This window comes from Aspergillus steynii (assembly GCF_002849105.1).
Source record: "Aspergillus steynii IBT 23096 chromosome Unknown P170scaffold_3, whole genome shotgun sequence".
Lineage (NCBI taxonomy): Eukaryota > Fungi > Ascomycota > Eurotiomycetes > Eurotiales > Aspergillaceae > Aspergillus > Aspergillus steynii.
In genome coordinates this window covers 2,983,825-3,008,168 of record NW_020194400.1, presented here as the reverse complement: position 1 = coordinate 3,008,168, position 24,344 = coordinate 2,983,825, and the positions used below count along the sequence as shown (strand labels likewise).

Below are 24,344 nucleotides of genomic sequence, written 5' to 3'. Positions count from 1 at the left end.
TTCTTAGCTAGCAGATGCAGTGTAACGATGGGGCAAGCACGGCGATATCACATTAATCTAAAACGCACCACTGGACCTATTACACGCATCAGAGGTCGATAGAGCGCTAATCCGGGTCTACGCACGCAGCGTCTCGGCCCCATCAGGCCGAAATCCCCAGGCAACGTGAATATCGAACCGGACGTAGCATCCCGACTCAATGTCCTTGTACGCCTGTTTGCCCAGTCTTTCCACCTCATCCACGGTCAGCAAGCGGCCATCATCCTCTGCTCTCAACTGTCCCAGCCCCGCTCTGACCCTGGCCCAGTCCAGGATGACTTGCATTCCATTCCTGGTCAAAGCCTTTCGCGTCCCAGGAACACGATCCGAGCTCACCATCTCGGACCCGACCTGCACCAAGCCCGCGCCTTTCATCGCCTCCTCCAAAAGATCCCAGCCGTGCTTGAAATAGTCGATAAGCCCTGTCCTGAACATCCTTCCCAAGGTCCGTGCCGCGTCAACCGAAGTCGCGCCGCCCTCCCCGCCCCTCAGATGCACGACATTACTAAAATCGCACTCCTCCCACTGCATGGCGCCGCCAGGCTTCAGCAGCTTGGCAACGTTGGTGATTACCGGCACCCAATCGGCGGGCGTCAGGCCAGCCGCAATCTGGCGGACATGCACGAAGTCGTACATCCCGTGAAGCGCGGTAGGGACCGGAGCCCGTACATCCAGCAGGGACAGGCGGATACTCGAGGGGAGCGAGTCCGACGGCGGGAAAAGCGCGGTGGATAGATCACTACCGTGGAGGATTGCGCCCTGGAGACGGGGCTCTTCGCTCTGGGCGACGCGTTTGAGGAAGCACGCTGTGCCCGTAGCTAAATCGGCTATCTGAAGCGGCGGGCTAAGGGGAGGGAGGCGTGCCAGAATCAGCGGGTGGATCAGGTAGCCGATGTTTCTGGAGATGTCCGGGGTTAGTGTGCACTCCGTCTTAGTCTCCGGACAAGGATCGGGGTCTGGCCAAATTCAGGCCATTGGTTAGCATTGGTAAAACATACTCTGTCAAGAGGTCGAATTGTTCCTCGAGTCTGCATTTTCCTTGCCTTGGTTAGATGGCGGTGGCTTGCTGGGGGAGGGGGGTCGGCGTGTACCTTTGGGACTCGCTTGCATCGCGCTGCAGGTTGTCGGCATAGACGTCGGACATGGTTTTCCCTCGATGGATGATACAGTCTGTCTCGGATTGTTGTTTGATTGGGCTGTGAGCAAGGTCCTCGCTTTACCACGTCGTAGGGTTGGGTAATGTCGTGAGATTTTACGGTGCCTTTAAAGAGCGCTCCGTACGCATGGCTGACCTGCCATCCATCATACCGACCATATCTTCCCCCATGGCAAGCGAGGTGGCCAATTGCATGCCTGGAATGACTCCGAGACAAAAGGACCCTGATCCCTGCCAACCCGATGCTATCCACGTATCGGCGTCCCGCTATCAACCGGGATGTCAACCCTAGTCCCTTCGCCCCTCGCCTCTAGCAAACTCGACGCCGGGAAGACCAAACTCGGTTGGCGCTGCACCCATGAGGCTGACGAGACTTGCAAAATTCACGCTAGTGGATCGAGTCCCTCGAACTCCCAGGGTTCCCCTCAGCTACCGGAGGGCATTACTCCGGAACCGTTGCTGGTGCCTATGGCTACCGTACCATACGATTACTTCGAGGGCTATGGGCATATCGCAAGGAGGCGCGATAGTCAGTGGGCCGGTTACAATTGTCATTATAGTATAGTACAGTTCATTGACCCACATTCATCTCCCCTTCAGACCGTTCGCGAGACGGCGATAGTGACCAATGTATGCCTCAAAATGGGTAAGGCTGTACAGTCCCCTGCTGCCGTCCCATCGGCGCAGTCTTCTCCGACACTGATGTCTCGTTGACCACCATGATACCAGTCGAATACTTGTCAGTCCTGGGAGGGTCACCCTTCCCGAAATGGCACGAAGTTGGAGATGTAATCTGGACACCCGTCGCAGCCTGACTCTCAGAAAGCTCATATTCATCGTCATCATGTGAGTTCAGCAGCGTAGTCGATTGGGGCCTTCGTTGCCCCCAGGTCCGCCGCCCGGATGATCCAATCGTGCGCACTTTCCGGCTGCTTCGTTCGATGTATGCTCGCGTGCGGTTGCGGAATAGCACGGGGCCCAGGGTAGGAACGCAGGAAACGAGTATACCCGACGAGATCTCGGCGGCAATCAAGATTGACGCATCTAGTGCACAGTATGTCGTGTTGCCGTGGTCGCATAGTTTGGTCTGTATGATTCGGCCGATGTTGATCCCCGCCGTGCTGTGCGATGGTCTATGTCAATGAAGGCAATCGCGGAGGGCAACAGGAGGGCTTACATCAAGCCCAGTAAAAAGGCGGCTGTAACACCGAATTTCTTCTTTTCGGTCATCTGTAGCTTCCAGACTATGGGCATTGGCAACGTTACTACCAGTAGGTCAACCGCTAGGTTGAATCCAGCCGATGCGTACTCGGTCTTTGCCACATTTCCACACGTGCGTTCTATGGTGGGATTCCAGTTGGAGTTGATCGGGCGGCAGAGAAGGGTGATTGTCAGGATGGACGCCAGCCAGTAGAGAACCACTAGTACAATCGTGGTAATCGCACACCGGTAGAACCATGCGACTTGAAAGAGCTCGAGATACAGGCATATGATGGCGAGTCGGAAAGCCGCGACGGCCGTGACGAAGAACCACTCGGACGCAAAGAACACCTACTCCCATTGTTGTGAATCATGCTCATCCTGCACACGATGAGGAGGTCGAAACGAACCTTCAACGAAATGACCAACTTATTCATCGAGATAGTGTCAATATCCGCGCCATAGGCCCCCGCAATGGCACCTGGATGGTCGACTGTCGTCAACAAGCCTCATCATCGAGCGGCATCCGAGTGAATAACACGCACTTACCCACAGTGACGTCCGCGGCATACCCCGTGAAGCAGAGCTGTAGGTTGTCAGATTCCGCATTGCTCATACCTGTGGAGTATTCGCCCTTACAAAAAGGGCGCAGTATGGACGGAGAGAGGACCTACTAGTGCCAGAGCCGTGAGGTAGTCATGGGACTTCCAGGATCGCTTGCGCATCTGAATGGATACGGCTCGAAGGATGAAAGAGGTTGCACTGATAGCCCAAAGGACCATTACCGAAACTATCAGCTTGGCAGCGTGTTTACTCTCGACCGCCATTATGGTATGAGGGGCAGATAGACAAAGAGGTAGTAGTAGAATATGCTCCCGTAAATCCCTCGTACTCCTTTCAACTGCCTGCAAATAAATACAGATATATATACACGAGTGTCTACCTTCCCCCTTGGGGGTCATCTGTTGACATGCATATTTCAGTCAGAGAATCAACCCTCTAACTAGGACGATATTAACAGAGTCCTCCATATGTGGCCTCTGGGGCCGAACCACAGACAGTGGCGGGGAAATGCACAGCCCTAAGCCGAGTTCAGAGTTCTTTGTTGATCCTGTCAGCCGAAGTAAGCACTAACGAAACAGGTCGGATGCAGCCGGACTTTCTCCTGATCTGCCTAGAGCAGTACCTTATATATACCCCTGGAGGCGCTTTCAAAAAGGCCCGCTTGCCTTCCCAAGGCCCAATCTCCTGTCTCACCCGGGAAAAACAATCTCACTCCGTTGCAACGTCCCCCCTCCCCCTCGTCCGCCATGGCGACATCCAAACCTGCAGTCATCATCTGCCATGGCTCTTACCACAGTCCCGCCCCCTACGAGCCCCTGATGGAGCACCTTCGCTCGGAAGGGTTCGAGGCATATTGTCCCCACCGTCCGACATGCAACCTCAAGGAGCTAAATGTGGGCGACGTCGACAACCCTGACTTCAACCGAGGCCCACCTCCCGAGGGGTTTCCTAGTGACACCAAGGACGTAGATGTGGTAGTCCAGCTACTAAGGGAACTTATCGGAAATGGGAAGTACGTCCTTCTCATGGCGCATTCATCGGGTGGCTGGGTCGCAACCCAAGCGGCTATCCCTGAACTTCAGAGCAAAAATCGCCGAGCAAAAGGTCAAGCGGGCGGCATCATCGGTCTGTTCTATTTGGGGGCCTTTGTGATCCCGGTAGGCGAATCGGTCCACAGTTTCTTCCAACCAAAGGATGGTCCTCCGGTGACTCCGCCATTCATGCGATTCTACGTAGGTGTTCGCCCATGCCCGCATGAAAGCTCGTTATTGACTTCTCCCATCCTAGGAACCCGGAGTCTCCGGAGTCGGAACTATTGTGAACGCAAGGGAATACTTGTTCAATGACTTGGATGCCGAATCCGCTGACCGGTGGGCGGCCACGCTGACAGCCTCGCCCGTCATGACCGGCGTGTTGACGAATGACGCCTACTCCGTCTTACCATGCGCATATCTGGTCCTGGATAATGATCGTACGCTGCCAAAGGACTACCAGGAGGCAATGATCGCCCTCCAGACCCAGAGTGGGAATGTCTTTACTGTTTACCATGCACCCTCAGGCCATTCCCCTCATCTGAGCTGGACGGAGCATCTGGTCGAAAAGGTCAAGGAATTTACAGAAGCAATCACCGGTATTTCTGTTTCCGCGATTGCGAAGGATTAGATTAAACCCTGCGCGACGGAAATTAGACATTTGAGGTACATGGACAAGTAGTGCATGAATCAGAATGCCCAAACCCACTGTTGGTTCTTTACATGGATCATCCACGCTACTGTGGCCTGGCGCAGACTAAAAGATACTACGCAGCGAATGTAGTCTCCGCTAATCCCGAATAAGTACGGCTGTGTGCGAATCAGACCATTCATTAGTGCTCTACAACCATCCGGGGGTACTAATAGTTGGCGAAGTGAGGGGTTTGTAGTGCGATCCCCGGTTAGTCTAGGTGTGGATTAATCCATAGACTACTCTTTCCTTCCAAATAGAAATACGTGGAATAGATATTCAACTTCGTCAAGCCCCTTCGCCATCCATCATTCCCAACATTCTTTCATTTCGTTGACTCTACCTTACCCAGTCCTCCGTCATGGCTTCTCCTCAATATGTGATGGGCACTCAGGGGTTCGCCAGTGCCTGGACAGAGGAAAATGTGCATGAATTGATTACCACGCTTGGCGAGGCTGGTATCAATCATTATGATGCCGCCCGGTTGTATCCTGCCACCAATCCCGGGGCGGCTGAAAAGCTTTTGGGAAGTGTTCGGCGGTCTGATTTTGTCATCGATACAAAGATCCTGTACCGACCCAGTGCTCTGAGCAATCAGAATATGGAACAGTCCATCCACCAGAGTCTGGAAAGCCTCGGAGTAAAAAAGGTACGTATTAGACGGACAGTATCCCTATTACTATCACCATCAGAGTTGCTCACAACGCTCGGTGCTCTACAGATCGACACGCTCTACGCTCATGCCCCGGACAAAGACACCCCTATTGCCGAGCAGGCGGCTAATTTCGATCATTTCTATCGTGCTGGCTTATTCGCCGAGCTTGGACTCTGCAATTACTCCCCCGCACAGTTGAGCGAGTGGATCGAGCTTGCTACGGAACGGAACTATGTGCGGCCTACCGTCTACCAAGGCCAGTATAACATGTTCTGTCGCCATTACGAAAAAGAGCTCTTCCCACTTCTGCAGAAGCACCAAGTCAAGTTTGTGGCGAATTCGCCCTTAGCCGGGGGGTTCTTGACAGGCAAGCTTACCTTTGCCGAAGAGGCGGCGCAGCTGCGTGGAACGCGATTCGAGCAGGCAGAGGGAAACATGGTTGGCTATCTTTTTCGGGCATGGTACGATAAGCCTGACTTTCACCAAGCGATTCGGGAGCTGGCCACTTGGGTGGATCGGGGTGTTGCTGGCAGCTTGTCCCAGGCGGCCTTGCGCTGGCTGCTGTTCCATTCTGGCCTTAGGAGTACAGATAGTGTTGCTCTCGGACCGAGTAACGTTTCTCAGCTAAAAGAGTATCTTGACGCCCGCAATGCTGGCCCACTGCCAGAGGAGGTGGTGAAGGCGATCGATCAACTCTATGAGCCCTTGCAAGAGGAAGCCGCACCGGTCGTGGAAATTGGGTGGTGGTCTATGTAGTAATACCAGGTAGATTCCAGACATACTTCGCCGCCAGTGAAGACCCTGTCCTTGAAACGTAATCAGCTCTTTTCTTTTTCTTTTTCTTTTTCTTTTTCTTTTTTTTTTTTTTTTTTTTTTTTTTCCTTCGACGATTTACCTATTGTATTTAGGCTGCCTGTGGGGGCCTGTCTCACCCATGCGCCGATAGATGATCTATATAAAGCCGGGATGGAAGCCCAATACTGCTAGGAACCATTTTATTTTCTTTTCTTCTGCACCTGTAGTACCCCTTCTGAGATATCATCGAATCATGTTCGCCTCTATTACGTTCCAGGTTCCATGTTTCCTCTTTATCATCCTTTCGTTGTCCATCAGCACTTTCACCCACCCTACTCAAGCCCGAAACAACAACACTGACTGCTACTGTTTCCCCGGTGAGGAATGCTGGCCCACCGCATCCCAGTGGGATGCTTTCAACCGCACGGTGGGCGGTCGACTCATCGCGACGATCCCAATTGCCAGTCCCTGCCACGAAAACAACCCTTTCGCCCCCTACGATAAATCCGCCTGCCAGGCCGTTCGGGAAACCTGGCTCCTTCCTCAAACACACTATGAAAGCTCTTCGTCCATAATGGCGGGCTTCTACGCTAACCAGAGCTGCGACCCGTTTCTACCCCCAAGCGCTCACTGCATTACTGGCACATATGTTCAATATTCGGTGCAGGCGCAGTCCGCGACTGATATTCAAAAGACTATTTCCTTTTTAAGCGCACACCGCATCCGTCTTGTCGTCCGTAACACCGGACACGACTACCTGGGAAAGTCAACCGGTGCGGGCGCTGTTGCCATCTGGACGCATCATCTCAAGGAAATCAACTTCTTCGATTATCAGTCCCCGGGATACTCGGGTAAGGCGGTCAAAGTTGGCGCGGGTGTGCAGATCTTCGAAGCAAATGCTGCGGCAAGCGAACAAAACTTGGTGGTAGTCGGGGGTAACTGTAGGACTGTCGGGCTGGCTGGGGGCTATACTCAGGGAGGTGGCCACGGTCAGCTTGTCTCGCAGTTCGGGTTAGCGGCCGATCAGGTATTAGAGTGGGAGGTTATCAGCGGGACAGGCCAATTGATTACGGCGTCGCCGCACAATGAATATGCGGATCTATACTGGGCGCTTTCAGGGGGTGGAGGTGGCACATATGGCGTGGTGGTCTCGATGGTGAGCAAGGCATACCCGGAGCTGAGGACGGCGACGGCCAATCTATCCTTCACCAGTCTCGGCGCTGCTCAGGGAGACTTTGATGGTGTCGTGGATACCTTTTTCAGTCACAGCCTTGGGCCTCTCCTTGAGGCTCGGGGGGCCAGCGTCTGGTTCCTAACCAGTGCGTCTTTCACGATGGCGCCGACAACGATCCCCGGCGGATCGAGAGAGCAGCTGCAGAAGATATTGGACCCAGTCCTTATCGCGCTGAGAAAAACCAACATCACATACTGTACGTGGTCTTTGTTTGCCTTTTAGACCCGAAGGAAAACTCCCTTCAAACCAGGGCCCCCCTCAGCTAACAATCTCTGCCCACCTTGCAGCATATCATATCGAAGAATTTCCCACCTTCTACTCCAGCTTTGAATCCATGAGCCCAGATGTCAACGTGACTGAATTCAACCTTGGAGGCAGATTCATCCCACAGTCCATTCTTGACTCGGAGCCGATCACCCTCACTGATAAATTCCGCGTTATTACGGGATATGGAGCAACGGTATCTGGTATATCCGTCAATGCCTCTCGACCAAGTCACCATGATCCAAAGAATTCTGTGAATCCTGCTTGGCGCACGGCGGCAATAAGTCTCGTCGTTGGAACGTATGTGGTCCTTATTCCATAGTGCTGTTAGGCATCCGAGTCTCTAACCTGGTGCGCACATAGACCTTTCAGCTCCACCAATCATTCTCTCAATATTGTCAACCAGCAGCTGATCACCGATACTTTGATTCCCGAATTAGTGGATCTCGTACCCGGCAGCGGTGCATACCTGAATGAGGGAGATGCTCATCAGCCTGAATGGCAGACCACGTTCTATGGCAGGAACTATAACCAGTTGCTGAAGGTGAAAAAAAGGTATGACCCTCTGGATATTTTCTATGCTCTGACAGGGGTTGGAAGTGAGGCCTGGGCGGAGAGTATAGATGGTAGACTATGTCGGATCCAGGTATAGAGAAGTGTAGGAATCGCGTGCAATGTTGTGTGTGTCACATAGCGAGCAAGTCGCAACTGGGTGATGATAGCAGTGTTTGTTAAACCTTAGTAGGTTTCTTCCTATTTAACTGGCCTTTATACACTTTGTGGAATATCTACTAGTATTGTTTAAGGATGTAGCATGTTCCTGATATTACTACTGCGCTAAAAGCCTCAGCTGGGCTAATAGGCAGTCTTTGTAATATCGTATATACCAACACAGGAAACTACATGCTATCTAACGAGAATCACTACTAGGAAGGAAGAGAATGAAGAGAAAAGGAATGGAGTGGATCATTAACTCTAGCTACACGAGAAGGGCTATAGCTTCTATAATCATAGTCACATAGTTAACCTCACCTTGGTTAGCAAAATCAAGATAGATACACTATCAATCAACTCATGTATATTCCACCACCATAGTCCTTGTAGCATATGTCAACATTACTTTCTGAGCGCCAAACGACGGGGCGATAATATGGTTCTGGGACAAGGCATGAACTGATACCAAATTCTATAACGTTCAATAATATGTAAAGATGTAAACGAGTGTGGCTTCCTTTTTTTCACATAACTACATCAACTCTCATACAGAATTGCAACTGGGTTTCTCGCGCTCCTGTATGCAGGTAATGACTCCTTGGACCCGGTATGGACCGAATTTGAGCGGGAGGCATCGACAGGCAGGAGGCGTGCCATCGAGGTAAACTCGCCACTCAAAGGCAATACAAACCGTAAGAGAGGTCCACCGTCTGGATGAAAGTATCTGACCATCATATCTCACTGAGTGGCTTTTTCCTGAGTCTAATCTTCCCGTTTTGCGGCGGAATCTTCATATCCGTAATCCACATAGCCGGCGGTCGTTTGCCGTCATACTCTGCTGGCAACTCGACCTCATAATGCCTGAACAGATACGCAAGCAGCATTTTCAACTCTACAGCCACAAGAAAGCGACCCGGGCAGCCATACTGCGCGTGTCCAAAAGCCAAGAACTCCGACGATGTGACCCCTAGCCTCTTCCCGTCCGGCCCGGCGAATCGAAACGGCACAAATTTCTCGGGCTCGGGGTAGATGTCAGGATCTTTCTGGACTGTTCTCGCTAGAAGAGCGACGGTCGAGCCCTTGGGTAGGGTATAACCGTCTGGTGTCTGGAGACCGGAGACCATGACTTTGCGCGACATGCTGTTGCTCAATAGGGGGTTGAGGCGTAGAGACTCGCGGAGGATGCTGTCCAGCTTAATTAGCTTGGATGCGTCGTTTCTGGTCCATCGAGGCTCATTTTTCTTGGCTGGGCCGAAGTTCTCGTTCAGCTCTTCCTGGACCTGCGACATGGTTCCGTATTCGTGGTCCGATGCGAGCATGTCGAATATAATGTGTGGAGTCAACATATAGAGCTGTACGCTGGCAGCCATCAGGAAGATCACGATGTGAGTGGTGACAAAATGGAGGTTTAGATCGGGGCTTTTGGCCTCGTAGAGCTGCCGCATCAAGTGTTGGAGAAAGTCCTTTGGTCCATCTTCTGGTTTTTGGCCATTCTTAAGTCCATTGAGCCGTTCATCGTACGTGGACTGCAGTAGGCCCTTTAATTTGCCGATGACCATGCTCCGCGGAATAGCCAGAACTCGACCGATTATCTGAACGAATATCTGGGGCATAGGCCGCAGGATCTCTCCAACTGGAGTAATCACCTCCATGAATATTAAGGTCCATTTAATAAATTTATCGTCGCCGCCTTCCGATGCGTTAGCGTGATGTACAAGACAAACTCGGAAAGTATGAAGAACTTACAGAGCGGTGACCCGACGATATATCGAGAAGTTGATCGGATAAGGATAAGCTTCACAGCCTTCGCCAGGTTGACTTCCTTCCAATTAGTCTCATCTTTGCCCAGAATACTGGACAAGCTAAGTTCCAGCTCCTCTTGGAAATTGGGGATCTCCGTCTCCATGAAAGAGCGGGTCGAACGCCTGAGAAGTCCTGGATGCCACTCATCCGTGAAGTACCTTTCATGACCGACTGTCCACCGAGCCTGAACGATGTCTACAATCGCTTCGCGAGTATCGAGAGCGCTTTGCGGCTGCGACAGCATCCACCTCATGTGGCAGTTTGGCAATACGATCATCGTTCCGAAGCTCTTGTCCGGAATTCTGCATATTCGACCATGCTTCAAGTACTGCAATACGTGAGCTACCATGTATCCGTGGATTGTAGGCAAGGGTCACCCACGGTGTCATAGGCCTCTCGCAGCACGTCGTCTGCGTGGAAGAAGTAGGCAATAAAGGTGGACAGCTGAAATCGCTTTTTACCTGTATCCCTCACCAATGGAATACCAATATCCTGCTCTAAGGCGATATATAGGACAGGAACGAGAGCGAGAACCAGGGTCGCACATCCTATCAGTGGAAGCAATTGGCCATCCACACGGATCTGCACATCTTGAAGGAGGGCTTGGACTTTTAACATGTTCAGTCGGCGATGGAGTAGCCCATCGTACGGCAGTCTAATCAGCTGGTATGGCAGGAAACTCGTCTTAAAGCAATTTCAGAAGAAGGAGGGTAGGGTTTGGTGGAATCGAGCACTACTGATATATTCCTAGGCTATTGCAGGACGGAACAGGCGGGGCAAGTCACCAACACCGGTCCAGATTCTCGCTGAACATCCTACAGATCGGATTCTCAGGCTCAGACCGACGGTGTCTAGCAGTGGAGACTGATCACTTTTGCCAAGTGGACGCAGGCTGGAGGCGACGATCTTCCTGGTTTCGATCGTGAATACTGATTGCTAATCGAAAAGACACTTTCAACCCCAGCCGAGTCATGCAAGGTCCAATAACAGGTTCATATTAATCTCTTTTTCCGCCGAAAGTATTGCTTTGACACCCAATAAACCCACATTCACGATGGAAATGCGGTGTGGTGAGATGAACTGAGGACAAGGCCACAAATCTGGAGTCAGACCAAGCCCCAAGACTTAATCCATACTGTATCGGGGCTCCCTCTGGTTCAGAGCTTAGCTCCATTGCAAATCTACCAATGAGGCATTGAATGCCGTCACAGCAGGCCGCATTGTGTAACTCCAAGGCTGAGTAAAGCGCTAGTCGCTTGATCTCGGTAGTGCTGATGATCGACATCTGGTTAGTGATCTCCGAATCTGTCCAGTGGTCAATATTTCTGCATTTGTTCGGGACTGGACAGTTCACCAGAAGAGTAATGATCATCTTGACGAAATCACACTATTCCACAGGAAGCAATGACGATCCGCATTCGGCATATGACAGGGGATAGAATGTACGCCACATCCTTGACTCAATATGGTTATGTTGGTGACTTGCGCTAGTCCCTGTCTGAAAGTCAAACCAATATATCACAGCTCAGGGATTGGTCCTAGACCTAATTGCGACAGACTGTATTTCGAATTGGGCTGAGAAGACTGTCGCAGAATCCCGAACGAGTCATATTTCAGTTGCCCTTTCTGCATGCGCAGAATAACAAAGTCCTTAGTGGCATACCCGGACACCAGGAACCCTCGTGCATGCCCGATGACACGTCACTTCTGAGGAATCCCACACATATTGGAACCTAGTGGGGAGTCAGTGCAGGTCGAAGCATGACGCGAGGAGTCCGAACCATCCCGCACTCAGCTGCACGGCTTGTGCAGTCTCAAATCACATCCCACTGCACTCAACCTCCACTGGATCCGGAAAAAAGTAATTTACGGTCCATCATGAGCCAGGCATTAGGGGGAAGACCATTGAAGAGACCCACAGAGCTAAACCCGAGCAGACAGACCATAAGAGCCAATGTCTGTCTGCACCTGTGGTGTACTTAAGTTCCCCATCTTTCCGCAGAAGCCAAAGCATACACTAAAGCGACATTCACTTTCTCGCATCGCAGCAATGCGCAGCCCATATTCTCTTAAGATCACTGGCCAAGTGAGCCCCGAACCGGAGACTAGCCAGACCCCCGGGTACCCCTTGTCGGCGCGCAGCACGACCTTGGACGGATGGCGTCTCACAGTGGAAGAGGGTTTGGGACGACTAAAGTGGAAGTATTTGGCCACGGAGGCAGAGCGAAATGCGCAACCGCAAGATAAGACATCTCGATTCTTTCTTGACCTTCCCATAGTGTGTCTCCAAAATATGCTCCTCGGATTCAAAATGAACATGACTGACATACGTAGACCGAAGCGCCTGAGCACAAACCTGCTCAGAGGCCCTCTGAAGCCGCCACCAATGGAGCGTTATTCCATAGCCAGCTTCAAGTCAAAGAACTTGGTTGCTGGGCTGCTGACCTCAGCTGCATCTTCTTCGTAACACCCATGCTTATCATTGCCTGGTACATTACGCAAGCAACTATCGATGAGGCACAGGCCATCGAGCTCATCAATTTCATCTTCGGCGCGCAGAACCCGGACGGTGGATGGGCTACGTACGTCGGAGAAGATACAACCGTCATGGGGACAATTTTGGTCTATGTGGCACTGCGCTTGATGGGCCTGTCCGCTGAGCACCAGCAACTGATCAAAGCGAGGCGGTGCCTGCTTGATATGGGTGGTGCGGTTTATCTTCCGGGGTGGGCGAAGTTCTGGCTCGCTCTTCTCGGTCTATATAAATGGGAGGGCACTGATCCGTATCCAGTGGAGATGTGGTATGCAATGCTTCAACGCCCGATAGTGGCTCCATTATATTAACTGCCATAGGCTTCTGCCGGAATGGCTTCCCATAAGTCCATGGAAGTGGTTCTTGATTCCTCGCCAGGTGTACGTTGCTATGAGCTATCTAGCTGCGAAGAAGTTTACGATTCCGACGAATCCGCTGCTCGAGGAAATCCGAACCGAGATCTTTGTCCAGCCATATCACTCCATCGATTTCATCGCATTCCGGGGTGTGACCATTCTACGCTCCCGTGAGGTGCGGAAGAGCTGGGTACTCAATTTGGTTAATTGGCTCCTAGATAATATCTGGTATCCTTGGTTTCGCCCGGAAGGTCTGGCTGCGACGGGAGAAGAAACGGCCTGGCATATAATTGAGCAGTCGAATAAGGCGACAAACTCGCTCGGAGCCATAAGTGTCGATGGCTTCTTGAACATGATCGCCGTATATTGTCGAGAAGGCCCTGATTCCAAAACGCTCCATCAAATTCACAACGCCAGCCAGGAATACCTCTGGTTAGGACCGAAAGGGATGCAGGTTATGAGTGTTTCGGGTGGACACGTCTGGGAAACCTCCTTTGCCCTACTAGCATACGCAGAGTCAGGTCTTGCCAATCTTCCTGACTTTAGGCCGACCGTCGAGCGTGCGTACAAGTTCCTTGTGGACAATCAGCACGTCGAGGACTGGAAAGACACCTCTTCTTGTCACTTCTTCAGTCGACTGGGAGGCTGGCCATTCACAACTCGATACAATGGCATTACCTGTTCGGATTGTACTGGAGAGGCGCTTAAAGCTATTTTAATGCTTGAGAGAAACTCTGAAATCCCCCGTCTCACAAATGAACATACTCGTCGGCTGGCAGTGGATGATCTACTAATAATTCAGAACCCGAGTGGTGGGTACAGTAGCTTTGAACCCATTCGGGGGAGCGAGCTGCTCGAACACATGAACGGCACGGAAATCTTCCAGGATGTAATGGTCGAGTACGACTATGTGGAGTGTACTTCGTCTTGTATCACTGCCCTGGCACTGTTCCAATCCCGCTACCCGACCTATCGTGCGATCGAGATCAATCGTGCGATTCACAAAGGTAACAAGTTCATTCTGAGCCGTCAGCAATGTGACGGGGGCTGGCTCTCGGCCTGGGGCATTGCATTCACATACGGGACGTTCTTTGCGCTGGAAGCACTAGCATGTGGTGGGATGACATATGGGAATCATGAAGCCGTCAAACGAGGTTGCGAATTCATATTGGGGAAGCAGCAGGCGGATGGGGGTTGGGGTGAGAAAATTGATGTGGGCTTTTCTTCCTATCCCCATATCCTGCGTTTCTTCAATTCTCACACTAACTGTCTACCAGTCTATACTGTGCGGATCTTACGTACAAGCAGAGCAGTCTCATACCGTGCAAACCGCATGGGTTTGCATGGCTCTGATGCATGCTGAATACCGAGATCCAGAGCCTATTCGGCGAGGCATTCGGCTTATTATGAGTCGACAAAATGCTAAGGGTGAATGGAAACAGGAAAGGGCTGTAGGAAGTGGCATAGTTACATGGTATGTGCAATTCTACTCACTCCCCTGGATCTAGTCTACTGCCGTTTGTATGGGCATTGTGGGATTGGGACTGACCTGCCGTTTAGTGAACTTCTATACCACAATTATATGTATTCCTTCCCTATAAGGGCCCTTACAATGTACAAGGAACGCTTTGGCGATGAGATTCTTTTTTAACGGTGCAATGGTCATGCATGAAAAATACCATAATTGAATAATCCAACTAATTTTTGTCTTTGTGGTATCATCTCCCGGGACCGTCTGCTAATGAAGTAGCCACATAAGTACCAACAAACCCTTAGCATGGGCATTTCCGTGACTATATTCCACCTGTCCCCGGTACATTTCCCTTCTTGGGCGAACGTCCCCGTGCGATATCTGCATACAAAGTCCCACGCCCACCTGTGCCCAAGTACACGCGGCCATAAACTCTAGGGTCACCTTGGATCAGATTGAACCCGCCATACCGATGAGACTCATCATCGACGCGATCCCATGTAGCACCACCGTCATCTGAGCGATAGATTCCATGCTCAGTCTTGCGCGCGTTCCCTGGCCGACCACGGATAAACAACGCCGGCTGCTTCTTCTTTGCTCCCGCGCCAACAGTGATCAGCTCAGCCACCGTGCCCCGACTTGACACGCGTTTCCAGCGACGACCGAAATTCGTCGTGTGATAGACACCCTCTCGTCCCAGGGCAAGCCAAATTTCCCCGGCCCGAGCATAGTTCACTACTGGGACTGCACCGTCGTGGACGGGAAGACCGACATCCTTGGCCTTCCGGGCTTTGTATGATACTCCTCCGTCTGTGCTGACATACCATACGCTGTCGGTAAAAGCATAGAACGTCTTGGGCTGGACGCGGTCGGCGCTGAGATAAGGCGTCTGGACTGTTAGACCACGAGGTGACTTCCAGGTCTTGCCCCAGTCAAGCGACGCATACGGACCCGAGTCGGTAGCTGGCACATTAGGAGACTGCAAAGTCGGAGAGACGACGCTCATCGCTGACGTCCAGACCACATACTTCCCGGAGGCGTCGATGGCCATAACACCCGGGTTGGTACTGCTGGTGTTCACGCCCGGAATACAAGTCGCAAATTTCACCCAGTCGGTACCTTCGTTCTTGGAATACGCCGCTTGTCCACAGCCATCCTCATATTGGTGTCCACACGGTCCACCACGGACAATCACTTCTGGTTTCTTCCCGGCCCAGTCGAGAGTGTTCAGGTTCGAAAACACAGGGAGGCTGAGCATGGACTGGGGGGTATCGAGATCGTCGTGGCGGATTCCGTTGATGTCACCGAGCCCAGTGATCAGGTTTGCTGGGCCGGACGGGGGACTAATCATAGCTAAAGTCACTGTCTCTTCGATCCCCTGCGCCTGGATGTACCATGCCGGTGCGGCGTCTTTATCTGCTTGCGAAATGTTGTCGGTCGACCAGATCGTGGCGCCGGTGGCATACATGACATGGTCTGGATCACTTGGATCAATGAGGACTGCTGTCATCCACCATCCAAACTTAGTCAAGCCCTTGACAGGAGACGGAGCTCCATAGCCTCCCCAATGAGGTCCCCAGTTGAAGCTGAGCCAGTCAACTGTGGTGCCATTTTTCAGTGCGGCCTCCTCGATCGGATGTCCCCAGTACCCACCGCTACCGGATGGTGTGGAGAGCTGCGAGACGTCTTTCCATGAACGGCCACCATCGCGCGAGAGATACATGCTGTCAAGAGCTGGACCTGGGTCTCTGTCGAGCGAAACGACTACCACCGTGTCGGGATCGTCCGCTGCAACGCTCAATCCGCAGTATCCACCTGCAGGGAAAGCCTGGGGCGTATACGGGGCCGGCGACGTGTTCTTCCCAGTCGGGGTAATGTCCGACCATTTCGAAGAGGTAGTGTTATAGACATGCACAGCTCCGTACGCCACTCCCCACGGCCCAGGAGCATCCGCATAAGTCACATAGAGTGCGCCATTGGACGCCAGGACCGCTTTCATCGGCTGCGGTGCGGTGCTCTGTGGCTGCGTCTCATTAGGGTAGATGAGCAGCGACTCGTCCCATTCCTTTGGCTGTCCAGGCAAGGGATCCCAGCTCTTTCCCGAGTCTTTTGACACATACAATCCCCCGGGAACACAAGCACCAACATAAATAGTCCCTTCATTGTCCGGGTCAAAGATCACAAAGGTAATCCCGATCCCATTCGCTGCGGCATCGGGGAAGCTTGTCACATTTGTCCACGTTTTTGCGCGATCACCACTTTTCATCAACCCTGCATTGCGTGTGCCGAACCAGATTTCATTCGTCTTAAACGGATTCACAGCCAATCGCTCGCCGTTATTCCGACCCAGCTCGTTCGCGCCCATCGGGAATGGCGCCTCATGTCGCTTAAAACTAGCTCCTCGATCATCCGAGACGAAAAACGCGGTCTGGTTCGAGTTCAGATACCGGCCCTGTGCTAGGTACAGGCGATCAGGGTTGGTCGGATCCATGGCAACGCTCTCCGTACCCATGAGGTTCTCGTCCTCGGGTCCCAGGAAATCGGTCAGCGGGATCCATTTGTTGGCTTCTTGGTTCCAGCGATACGTGCTGCCAATATCTGTGCGCGCGTAGAGGAGGTTTTTCTCCGTCGGGTGGCCAACTATCCCTGTGATGTAGCCACCTCCAGTCACGGCTACCGAGTTGAATTGGTACGCATGGTTCGCGGTGGCGGCGATCGCGCCAGTGGTGACATATAAGGCCACTGTGAGCCGCTGAAGCCAGTCTTTCATGATGAAGCTGGTGGTTCTCATGAGGAGATCCCCGGGGGCACTGCGATCTTTTTATTTTGCACCAAAGACCAAGCCACAATATCTCGAATCATGCAATTACCCCGGATTGCGGACCGTCGCAACCGACCATTGGCTTTATTCCCCGTGAAACGGAAATTTTTGGCGGAGGTATACACCCCCGCGCACACTAGGAATGTTAGCTCGAGGGAAAGGGTGATTCTATATCAGCCCATTGGTGGTAAAAATACTCCTGCGAGTGTTCTCGGCTAAATGCGTCGATTCTGGGGTCTCTAAATTGCGGGCTCCTTGGTCTTTAGGTCTTGGGTGCGGAGTTCAACGTCTTCACTAGGCAGATCTTCTTTCCAGCGATAAACTCTTTCGACTAAACCGGTCGGATGTCATACGTGCCTTCGGATACAAAGTAAAAGCGAAGGATTTTATTATAGCGCTGGCGAAAATGAAAAAGTTCGAGGCCAAGGTACAATCTTGGAATCTCAGTATGCCAAAAGCATATCGCACCATTCCCTGGGTTTGGAGATGACCTCGAGTGAATAATAGGAATTTGCCGAATATTTTACTGCCAATTCTATTTCATCACGATTCTATATATCATGTTCTCTAGCGCTTTCGCGTTTCCTTTTGTCGGATGAACTTAACATAAAGTTCGTTTCACCTGCCAGCACAAATTAAACCTCTATACGGTGATTCTAATATACTTGACCCTCTTAAATAATTGCAATATACGACAGGCCTTTTGGTCTTTTCTGGTATTTTCTATTGCCCATACGCATGTCGGTCCGAGTATTCCTCCGCCGAAGAGAAGCCAAGCCAAACCCCCTTGCTTGTTTGGCCGCTTCACGTCATTTCAGCAACACAACATGGGAAAGACGAGTCTATTCCACCACCTAACAAAGCGACCTCAGGGATTGCTTCCTACCCCTCGATCTTTTTACCATGTTTACAGTAATTTTGTCATCTCGCGTACTGGCTCAAGCAAGCGTGGCGTCACTACTAATTCTGGCCTTCCCTCTGGACCACGCGTCTTTCCTAGTTCGGGGTAGGATGAACTCGACACGTCTTTATTAGTTGAGGAAGAGTCAATCCCCACATACAAACCGGAATTGTTCTATCCAGCTCACATCGGTGATGTCTTTAATCACCGATATCAAGTGGTTGGCAAGTTGGGCTACGGATCCAGCTCGACAGTGTGGTTATGCCGAGACTTACGGTATGCATCACTAATTCCTCTTCATGGTAGATCTAACTTAACAGGGAGCGTCGGTACATAACCTTGAAAATTTACACAGCGTCCAAAACAGTGACTCGTGAGATCGAAGCTTACAACCATATAAAAACCATTCAGTCCGATCACGCGGGTCAGTCATGCCTGCGATCGCTCATTGACACTTTCCAGGCTCGAAGTCCAAATGGAAATGGCGTCCACACTTGTCTGGTGCATCCACCCCTTGGTATCAGTCTCGATCAACTTACGAAGCTCCTCCCCAAGGGTGTTATGACCAGTGCGATGGTGAGAACGACTATCCGGAATGTTCTTGCAGCCTTGGACTTCCTCCACACCGAGGCCCGGGTTATTCATACCGGTTGGTATTTCTATGATCACCTCTAGGCTATTTTATAATAACCTATGCATTATATATTCAGGCAAATAACATTCTCCTCGGAATCAAAGATGACTCCATTCTGTCCAAATTTGAACAGGCAGAATTTCACTCGCCTATACCGCGAAAGGTTCTTGGAGATCGTACCATTTACCTTTCACGACCGCTTCCCATCTCTTTAGGGACGCCTGTTCTCTGTGATCTAGGCGAGGCTCGACTAGGAACCGATCAGCAACAGGGCGATATCATGCCGGACCTCTATCGTGCCCCGGAGGTTATCGTGGAGATGAATTGGGACTATAAAGTTGACATTTGGAATGTCGGCATGGTGGTATGTTGATTAACCATATAGCCACACCTCTTTCACCCAACAAAGCTGACAATTGCCGAGATCTGGGATCTCTTTGAACACCGACATCTTTTCCGGGCCCGAAATCCCGATCATAAATTGGACGATCGATATCATCTTGCAGAGATGCAGGCAGTTCTAGGAAGCCCTCCTCTTGAGTTCCTCGCTCGGAGCGAAAGAAGCCGCGACTTTTGGGATGAAAAAGGTTCGCTTCTGTCCCTGCCTTTACAATTCAATGCATGTGGACACGATTCGATTGACGATTTTCAAATCTACCTCAGGTCAATGGAAAGGCGCAGCTCTTGTCCCAGATTATAATCTCGAGGCACTAGAAGAAAGACTGGGCGGTGATGAAAAGGACGAATTCTTACGATTCCTCCGACGAATGCTATGTTGGCTGCCAGAGGAGAGAGCCACGGCAAAGGAGCTATTATTTGATCCGTGGCTAATGCAAGGGCTCTTCAAGTGAGGCAACCGTTGTGAATCCTAGAATAGTAGCTGTGGAATTGCCCGTTGATAGAGTGCCCAGGAAAATTGAAAGCTGGACAGTCTTTAGATAGTTTAGATGCGGAGGAGGAACATCACCACTTGCTGACCCAGAGACAAAGGGTGATTTAACGGCAGAACTACCATGTAATTATTCATGACTGATCTCAACTACAAGACAGCAAAGTACCTGAACAAACAAAATATCTTTTTTTCCTTCTTCGCTGATAGACAGTCACGTGCCAGGCAGCACGCGGGGTTCTCGCACTAACAACGCGTATGCGGAGCCACCTCTTGGGAATCCAACCTGAGCAGGAGATAATCATCAACAGGTAGATTTCTGCACAAAAGAGCACGCATGGCGAGTAAAATCCAGCGAACCCGCAACAGGGCTCCAAAGTCTCGAGGGGGCTGTTCTCGGTGCAAAAGTAGACGGGTAAGGCACCTTGAGCCATGTCCTGTGCGAGTGTCTAATTGCAATAGATTAGATGTGATGAGAATCGCCCTGATTGTCAGAACTGTGAAAAGCTCGGCTATCAGTGCCCCGGGTTTCAACTACAGTTGCGGTGGTCTACGAAACATGAGCGCCTCCAGGAGGCATTCTCGACCGAGTCATCTCGCGATAAGGCAAATGGCGTTAACCATGTTTCACCAGAAGCTCAAGGAACTGACGCTGGGCGATATGAGAACACAAGCCATGCAATCGATATCTCCAGCTGCTTCGACATACTAGGAAACGAAATCGACCCCTTGGCTCTAGACACTGCCTTAGACATGCCACCCGCCCTTCCGATAACTTCGCCCCCCATTTGTCCTGATCCCGCTTGGTGGCTCAATGATCATGAGAATCGGGCCACACAAGGTTTCCACGAAAATGATGCAATACCTGGATCGCAGGATAATGTGGCTACTGCACATAATCCGAGAATCCCACAGTCTCCAGTTCACCTACCGACCATGCTGGTCGAACATTGGTTTCGGCACGTTTGCCCAATGTGGTCCACATTTGACTCCGAGGTGAACTATAACCGCCAATTAGCCTGGAATTCGTGGGGCACATCCAAGGCAGTTTTCTATACAGTTCAAGCTATGTCGGCTGCCCGACTTTCCGTCAGCACGCCACATTATAGGGACATCATGTTATCGCTGAGAGCCCAGGCCGTGGCAGTCATTGATGAGGAGATTCACTCGATGCGCATGTTGCAGAGTCCAGATTTCAAATCCGACCTGTTATATTCAGTTTTCGCCTTGGGAAACTCATCACACTCCACTGCGTCGACTGACTCGGGGTATCCATGGTTCGATGTTGCTCGTGAATTACTTTCAACCAGGAAAGTGGAGTCCGCGTCCTCGAATGTACCGCTGCATACGTACTTCTGTCAAGCCTTGAGCTACTGGGAGATGCTTCTTGCTGCCGGAGGGTATGGTTCAATTCCTGGAAAAATGAAGAGAAAGCGACGGCATTATAACAGGAGAATTCGTCAAGCGATTGGTCTACCAGACTGCTGTACCCATGAAGTCCCCGTCGAAACCCCTCCATATGATCCAAAGCTACGACTTCTAGGAACCCGCCCAAACTCATGGTCGGGCGCGTCGAATGAGATTGTCGATCTTTTCGGTGAGGTATTAGCCTTGTGTCACAATGCCTATCTCTATGAAAAGAGTCAAAATGGCCTGAGTGCCACGCTCGCTAGCGATGTTCTTTGCGACTTATCGTTGGCCCACGAGTTACAAAGACAGCTTATTGATATAGACTTCGAAAGTCTTCTTCAGATGGAGAAACTTGAAGGATTTGACCTTCAAACAGGAGACAACAGTACGCCCATGGCTCACCTGTTGCAAACCGCCGAAGCATATCGCCAGAGTGCCTTGCTGCAGCTACACTTGACGTTCAATGATCTTCAAATGATCGAACCAGAGACCTCTCAAAATCTATCAGAGACATCGCACAGTGGAATTATGGGCAGTGCCTCCCCCGGCAGCCGCTCCAGAACAGAGTACCTTATTTCCTTAACCTTAGGTCTCGTTGCTATACTTGAGCGGATCCCCGCCGAATCAGGCTCGAGGTCTATCCATCTCATGCCATATTTATGTGCAGTCACCGGCCTCAGATTCGACTCTTTCCTCGAACCAGGCCGTATCCTTTCCGCAAATGATGAGTGTGATGCCGTCCACCTACCATCTGACGCCATCTGGGATTCCCTTGGTTTAGTGATGGATCCGTTGTCGCCTGAATTCACGTCCTTGGACTTGCCAGAAACAACCCACGATCACACACTCGGTTTGGCAAGCATCACAGACACGGTCATCTCACACTCAGCGTTGCAAATAACAAAAGCGCGAGATCTTGTCTTCACTCGACTTAGCAACTTTCAACAGACATTACCACATAGAAAGGTGGACGAGACGCTAAAGTTTGTCAGGGCTGTATGGAAGGAGTACGATGATCAGAAGTCCGATCATCTCAGCATCGTCCACTGGCTTGATACCATGGCTCAAAGTGGTCTGTCTATATCACTTTGGTGATTGTCCTGTTCTTTTGTCTCTTGGCTATCTTCCTTTCTTACGTTCTTCCAAACTGTTTATCGAATCCACATCCCCCCGGGTTGTTATTTCGAGCTCGTTGAGCGGTCACGATGAACCAGCTTTCCTAGCTCCAGACGACAACATTAATCCGTCCTTATAGAGTATTATTTTCTTCAAAAATAAAAAAAAGAAAGAAGCAAAATGAAGCCGAGGAAAGGTCCATATAAAGGCTCTCTCTGGCATAGAGCCACAGCATGCCCACTTCGCTACACGTTTCCACAAGACTAACTGTTATCATTCCACAACCACCCCTGCCCTACCCAAACCTATTCTGCAGCACCCGCAGCCTACTCAAATACGGATCCTTATCAACATACGTCCCCCTCAGCCATCGTGGCTTTCCCACATCAGCCATATCAAACGCTCGTCGGGAGTGCAAGGTCCGCGTATTGTCGAACAGCACACACTCGCCTGGCTTCATCTTGCGCTCATACAGATACTCCGGCCGCTGCAGCAAGGCATTAAATTTCACAGCGGCCGAATGCCACCGATCGACCTTCTCGTTCAGCGTCGAAAGAACGGCGCCATTCCCACGCCCCAGTTCAACCGGATCCTCGTGGTTCGAAAAGGGCGCGAGAAACGGCGGCCCCCAGTTTATTTTCTGCAAGGAGTCGACGAGCGTGGTGGTCTTCCATTCGGGATCTGGGGATACGTGGCCTAGGCGCTCTAACTCGTCGAGGTAGTCTTGTATACGGGGATAGACTTTGTCGCCAATAGAAAGGGGCTTGAGATCGATTACCGGCTTTGTGGTGTGGTAGACATTTGAGTCCGGATGGTTATAGTGGTAGTTCACTGGGATGGAGGCCAGAGCGTCGAAGGCGTCCATATCGGTGTGAAACAGGTCTACTGCCGCCTTGTACCCGTCGGCAAATACACTGGCTCCTCCTGACGAGGCGGACTGGATGCAATGCAGGAGCTGTACGTGGGGCGGACACTGGAAATATAGCAGGTCTGTGTGGAAGCCTAGATCGTGCGAGGTATACGCGGCGTTGATGGCGGCCGGGACGGTGCGTACTACAATTTGATACACTTGTTAGCGGAGCACGGAGATGCAAAGCAGAGAACGGAGACGCACCGTCCCATGTATGGCCGTAAAACGTATCCTTCACGGGTCCGATCCGCGTTGCGATAGTCGCCAGGGACTCCTCGCGGCCAGGGACGTTCGTGACGAATGCGAGCCCCTCCGTGCTCAACTGGTTGATGAGCTGGTACAGTGCATGGTCGTCCTTCATGTAAGTGCCATAGTCGTAATCTGGTAGGTTAAGTGGCTCCTGGGTCCACAGGATCGGGACCGGGAGAGAATCTTTATGCAAGCCAGGCGCGCGTCCCGATTGCGTTAAATTGCGCAGGGCTCCCATACTCAATGTAGTCTGGTGGTCTGAGCCGTACCCCGGGGCGTCGTTCTCCCACTTGATGTAAACCGAATTCGATGTGGTGTCAATCGTGATCTCTCGCGCGTGGACATTGGCAGGGATGTCGGCTGTCGAAAATAGCCTTTGCTTGGTTGACTCATGGACGCAATATGGACAGGAACACGAGTCTCGCAGAAGTACAGCTGATAACTCTGCCATATTTCCATCTATAGGCATGCGTACTCTTGACGGCGGTTCTTCCGCTTGAGGACCGTGTTTGATCGGTACGTTGGCGTTGCGTGACATGGAGTATGAATGGCGAAAATGGATGGATTTTCCAATGGCACTAAAAGGTGGCTGTTTTCCAATCTGTCAGCGACATTCTCCATTAGTTAGAATGGAATCATTAGGCACACTTACGCGTGCTACTCTGGGCCTTGGATTTCGGGCCTTCGGGGGCTGGAAAGACGACTGGTGCCGCAATGTGGACAGCGATAGACGGCATAACGGCACTCTACCTCCGCGTCGGATAGCCGTAGATACAGGAAGGCTCCCAGTAACATGCATCTTAACAGGCGTACATAGAGACATTGAAGAATGAAAGTATACAGATGTGCTCGTGCTGAACTTTAGTAACAGGAACTTTGGAGGTCATATAAGTCGGGTGGAATTCATC

The 24,344-nt window shown here is 51.4% G+C and overlaps 11 protein-coding genes across 11 annotated transcripts; 5 read left to right on the top strand and 6 right to left on the bottom strand.

The window, feature by feature from the left end:
- Positions 1-21: 21 nt before the first annotated feature.
- P170DRAFT_463942 (class I SAM-dependent methyltransferase) lies at positions 22-1,295 on the bottom strand. The gene is made up of 3 exons (XM_024852206.1): positions 1,131-1,295; positions 1,038-1,067; positions 22-937 (listed from the first exon to the last, which is right to left on the bottom strand). Exons 1-3 carry the CDS (start codon positions 1,181-1,183, stop codon positions 118-120), a joined length of 903 nt encoding a protein of 300 aa, XP_024706175.1. The 5' UTR covers positions 1,184-1,295; the 3' UTR covers positions 22-117.
- Positions 1,296-1,751: 456 nt separating this feature from the next.
- On the bottom strand, positions 1,752-3,100 carry P170DRAFT_406305 (uncharacterized protein). The gene is made up of 4 exons (XM_024846622.1): positions 3,070-3,100; positions 2,806-2,981; positions 2,373-2,746; positions 1,752-2,316 (listed from the first exon to the last, which is right to left on the bottom strand). The coding sequence occupies exons 2-4, from the start codon at positions 2,830-2,832 to the stop codon at positions 1,833-1,835; spliced, it is 885 nt and encodes a 294-aa protein (XP_024706174.1). The 5' UTR covers positions 2,833-2,981; positions 3,070-3,100; the 3' UTR covers positions 1,752-1,832.
- P170DRAFT_155329 (uncharacterized protein) lies at positions 2,780-3,444 on the bottom strand. The gene is made up of 2 exons (XM_024842542.1): positions 3,070-3,444; positions 2,780-2,981 (listed from the first exon to the last, which is right to left on the bottom strand). Exons 1-2 carry the CDS (start codon positions 3,355-3,357, stop codon positions 2,895-2,897), a joined length of 375 nt encoding a protein of 124 aa, XP_024706173.1. The 5' UTR covers positions 3,358-3,444; the 3' UTR covers positions 2,780-2,894.
- A 180-nt stretch (positions 3,445-3,624) lies between these two features.
- P170DRAFT_455243 (alpha/beta hydrolase) lies at positions 3,625-4,817 on the top strand. The gene is made up of 2 exons (XM_024851513.1): positions 3,625-4,191; positions 4,247-4,817. Exons 1-2 carry the CDS (start codon positions 3,706-3,708, stop codon positions 4,619-4,621), a joined length of 861 nt encoding a protein of 286 aa, XP_024706172.1. The 5' UTR covers positions 3,625-3,705; the 3' UTR covers positions 4,622-4,817.
- Positions 4,818-4,940: 123 nt separating this feature from the next.
- P170DRAFT_455242 (Aldo/keto reductase) lies at positions 4,941-6,112 on the top strand. Its single transcript, XM_024851512.1, has 2 exons — positions 4,941-5,330; positions 5,403-6,112. The coding sequence occupies exons 1-2, from the start codon at positions 5,043-5,045 to the stop codon at positions 6,090-6,092; spliced, it is 978 nt and encodes a 325-aa protein (XP_024706171.1). The 5' UTR covers positions 4,941-5,042; the 3' UTR covers positions 6,093-6,112.
- Positions 6,113-6,384: 272 nt separating this feature from the next.
- P170DRAFT_356225 (FAD-dependent oxidoreductase) lies at positions 6,385-8,281 on the top strand (the record flags this gene model as incomplete). Its single annotated transcript, XM_024844132.1, has 3 exons — positions 6,385-7,561; positions 7,653-7,929; positions 7,993-8,281. 3 exons carry the CDS (start codon positions 6,385-6,387, stop codon positions 8,279-8,281), a joined length of 1,743 nt encoding a protein of 580 aa, XP_024706170.1.
- Positions 8,282-9,074: 793 nt separating this feature from the next.
- On the bottom strand, positions 9,075-10,764 carry P170DRAFT_446076 (cytochrome P450; the record flags this gene model as incomplete). The annotated part of the gene is made up of 3 exons (XM_024850762.1): positions 9,075-10,033; positions 10,090-10,474; positions 10,528-10,764. 3 exons carry the CDS (start codon positions 10,762-10,764, stop codon positions 9,075-9,077), a joined length of 1,581 nt encoding a protein of 526 aa, XP_024706169.1.
- A 1,432-nt stretch (positions 10,765-12,196) lies between these two features.
- Positions 12,197-14,686, top strand: P170DRAFT_354347 (terpene synthase; the record flags this gene model as incomplete). The annotated part of the gene is made up of 5 exons (XM_024844027.1): positions 12,197-12,424; positions 12,481-12,947; positions 13,000-14,279; positions 14,407-14,509; positions 14,596-14,686. The coding sequence occupies 5 exons, from the start codon at positions 12,197-12,199 to the stop codon at positions 14,684-14,686; spliced, it is 2,169 nt and encodes a 722-aa protein (XP_024706168.1).
- A 142-nt stretch (positions 14,687-14,828) lies between these two features.
- On the bottom strand, positions 14,829-17,276 carry P170DRAFT_463938 (putative oligoxyloglucan-reducing end-specific xyloglucanase; the record flags this gene model as incomplete). The annotated part of the gene is made up of 1 exon (XM_024852205.1): positions 14,829-17,276. The coding sequence occupies one exon, from the start codon at positions 17,274-17,276 to the stop codon at positions 14,829-14,831; it is 2,448 nt and encodes an 815-aa protein (XP_024706167.1).
- A 1,061-nt stretch (positions 17,277-18,337) lies between these two features.
- On the top strand, positions 18,338-19,713 carry P170DRAFT_355584 (kinase-like protein; the record flags this gene model as incomplete). The annotated part of the gene is made up of 5 exons (XM_024844097.1): positions 18,338-18,504; positions 18,549-18,877; positions 19,000-19,226; positions 19,287-19,449; positions 19,526-19,713. Coding segments are annotated over 5 exons (1,074 nt in total), but the record flags the coding sequence as incomplete, so codon positions are not given.
- A 2,859-nt stretch (positions 19,714-22,572) lies between these two features.
- On the bottom strand, positions 22,573-23,905 carry P170DRAFT_446072 (Clavaminate synthase-like protein; the record flags this gene model as incomplete). The annotated part of the gene is made up of 3 exons (XM_024850761.1): positions 22,573-22,917; positions 23,020-23,330; positions 23,392-23,905. The coding sequence occupies 3 exons, from the start codon at positions 23,903-23,905 to the stop codon at positions 22,573-22,575; spliced, it is 1,170 nt and encodes a 389-aa protein (XP_024706165.1).
- Positions 23,906-24,344: the final 439 nt, after the last annotated feature.

What these genes read in the sequence shown, in the direction of transcription:
- P170DRAFT_463942 (XM_024852206.1), bottom strand. Translation starts at nt 1,183, where the DNA reads ATGTCCGACGTCTATGCCGACAACCTGCAGCGCGATGCAAGCGAGTCC. An exon ending in GATGCAAGCGAGTCCCAAAG is followed by an intron (nt 1,068 to 1,130) that starts GTACACGCCGAC and finishes AGGAAAATGCAG; the next exon opens with ACTCGAGGAACAATTCGACC. An exon ending in CAATTCGACCTCTTGACAGA is followed by an intron (nt 938 to 1,037) that starts GTATGTTTTACC and finishes GGACATCTCCAG; the next exon opens with AAACATCGGCTACCTGATCC.
- P170DRAFT_406305 (XM_024846622.1), bottom strand. Translation starts at nt 2,832, where the DNA reads ATGAATAAGTTGGTCATTTCGTTGAAG. An exon ending in AGTTGGTCATTTCGTTGAAG is followed by an intron (nt 2,747 to 2,805) that starts GTTCGTTTCGAC and finishes CAATGGGAGTAG; the next exon opens with GTGTTCTTTGCGTCCGAGTG. An exon ending in GCCTTTTTACTGGGCTTGAT is followed by an intron (nt 2,317 to 2,372) that starts GTAAGCCCTCCT and finishes ACCATCGCACAG; the next exon opens with CACGGCGGGGATCAACATCG.
- P170DRAFT_155329 (XM_024842542.1), bottom strand. Translation starts at nt 3,357, where the DNA reads ATGACCCCCAAGGGGGAAGGTAGACACTCGTGTATATATATCTGTATT. An exon ending in ACCTCACGGCTCTGGCACTA is followed by an intron (nt 2,982 to 3,069) that starts GTAGGTCCTCTC and finishes GACAACCTACAG; the next exon opens with CTCTGCTTCACGGGGTATGC.
- P170DRAFT_455243 (XM_024851513.1), top strand. Translation starts at nt 3,706, where the DNA reads ATGGCGACATCCAAACCTGCAGTCATCATCTGCCATGGCTCTTACCAC. An exon ending in CGCCATTCATGCGATTCTAC is followed by an intron (nt 4,192 to 4,246) that starts GTAGGTGTTCGC and finishes CTCCCATCCTAG; the next exon opens with GAACCCGGAGTCTCCGGAGT.
- P170DRAFT_455242 (XM_024851512.1), top strand. Translation starts at nt 5,043, where the DNA reads ATGGCTTCTCCTCAATATGTGATGGGCACTCAGGGGTTCGCCAGTGCC. An exon ending in AAAGCCTCGGAGTAAAAAAG is followed by an intron (nt 5,331 to 5,402) that starts GTACGTATTAGA and finishes GGTGCTCTACAG; the next exon opens with ATCGACACGCTCTACGCTCA.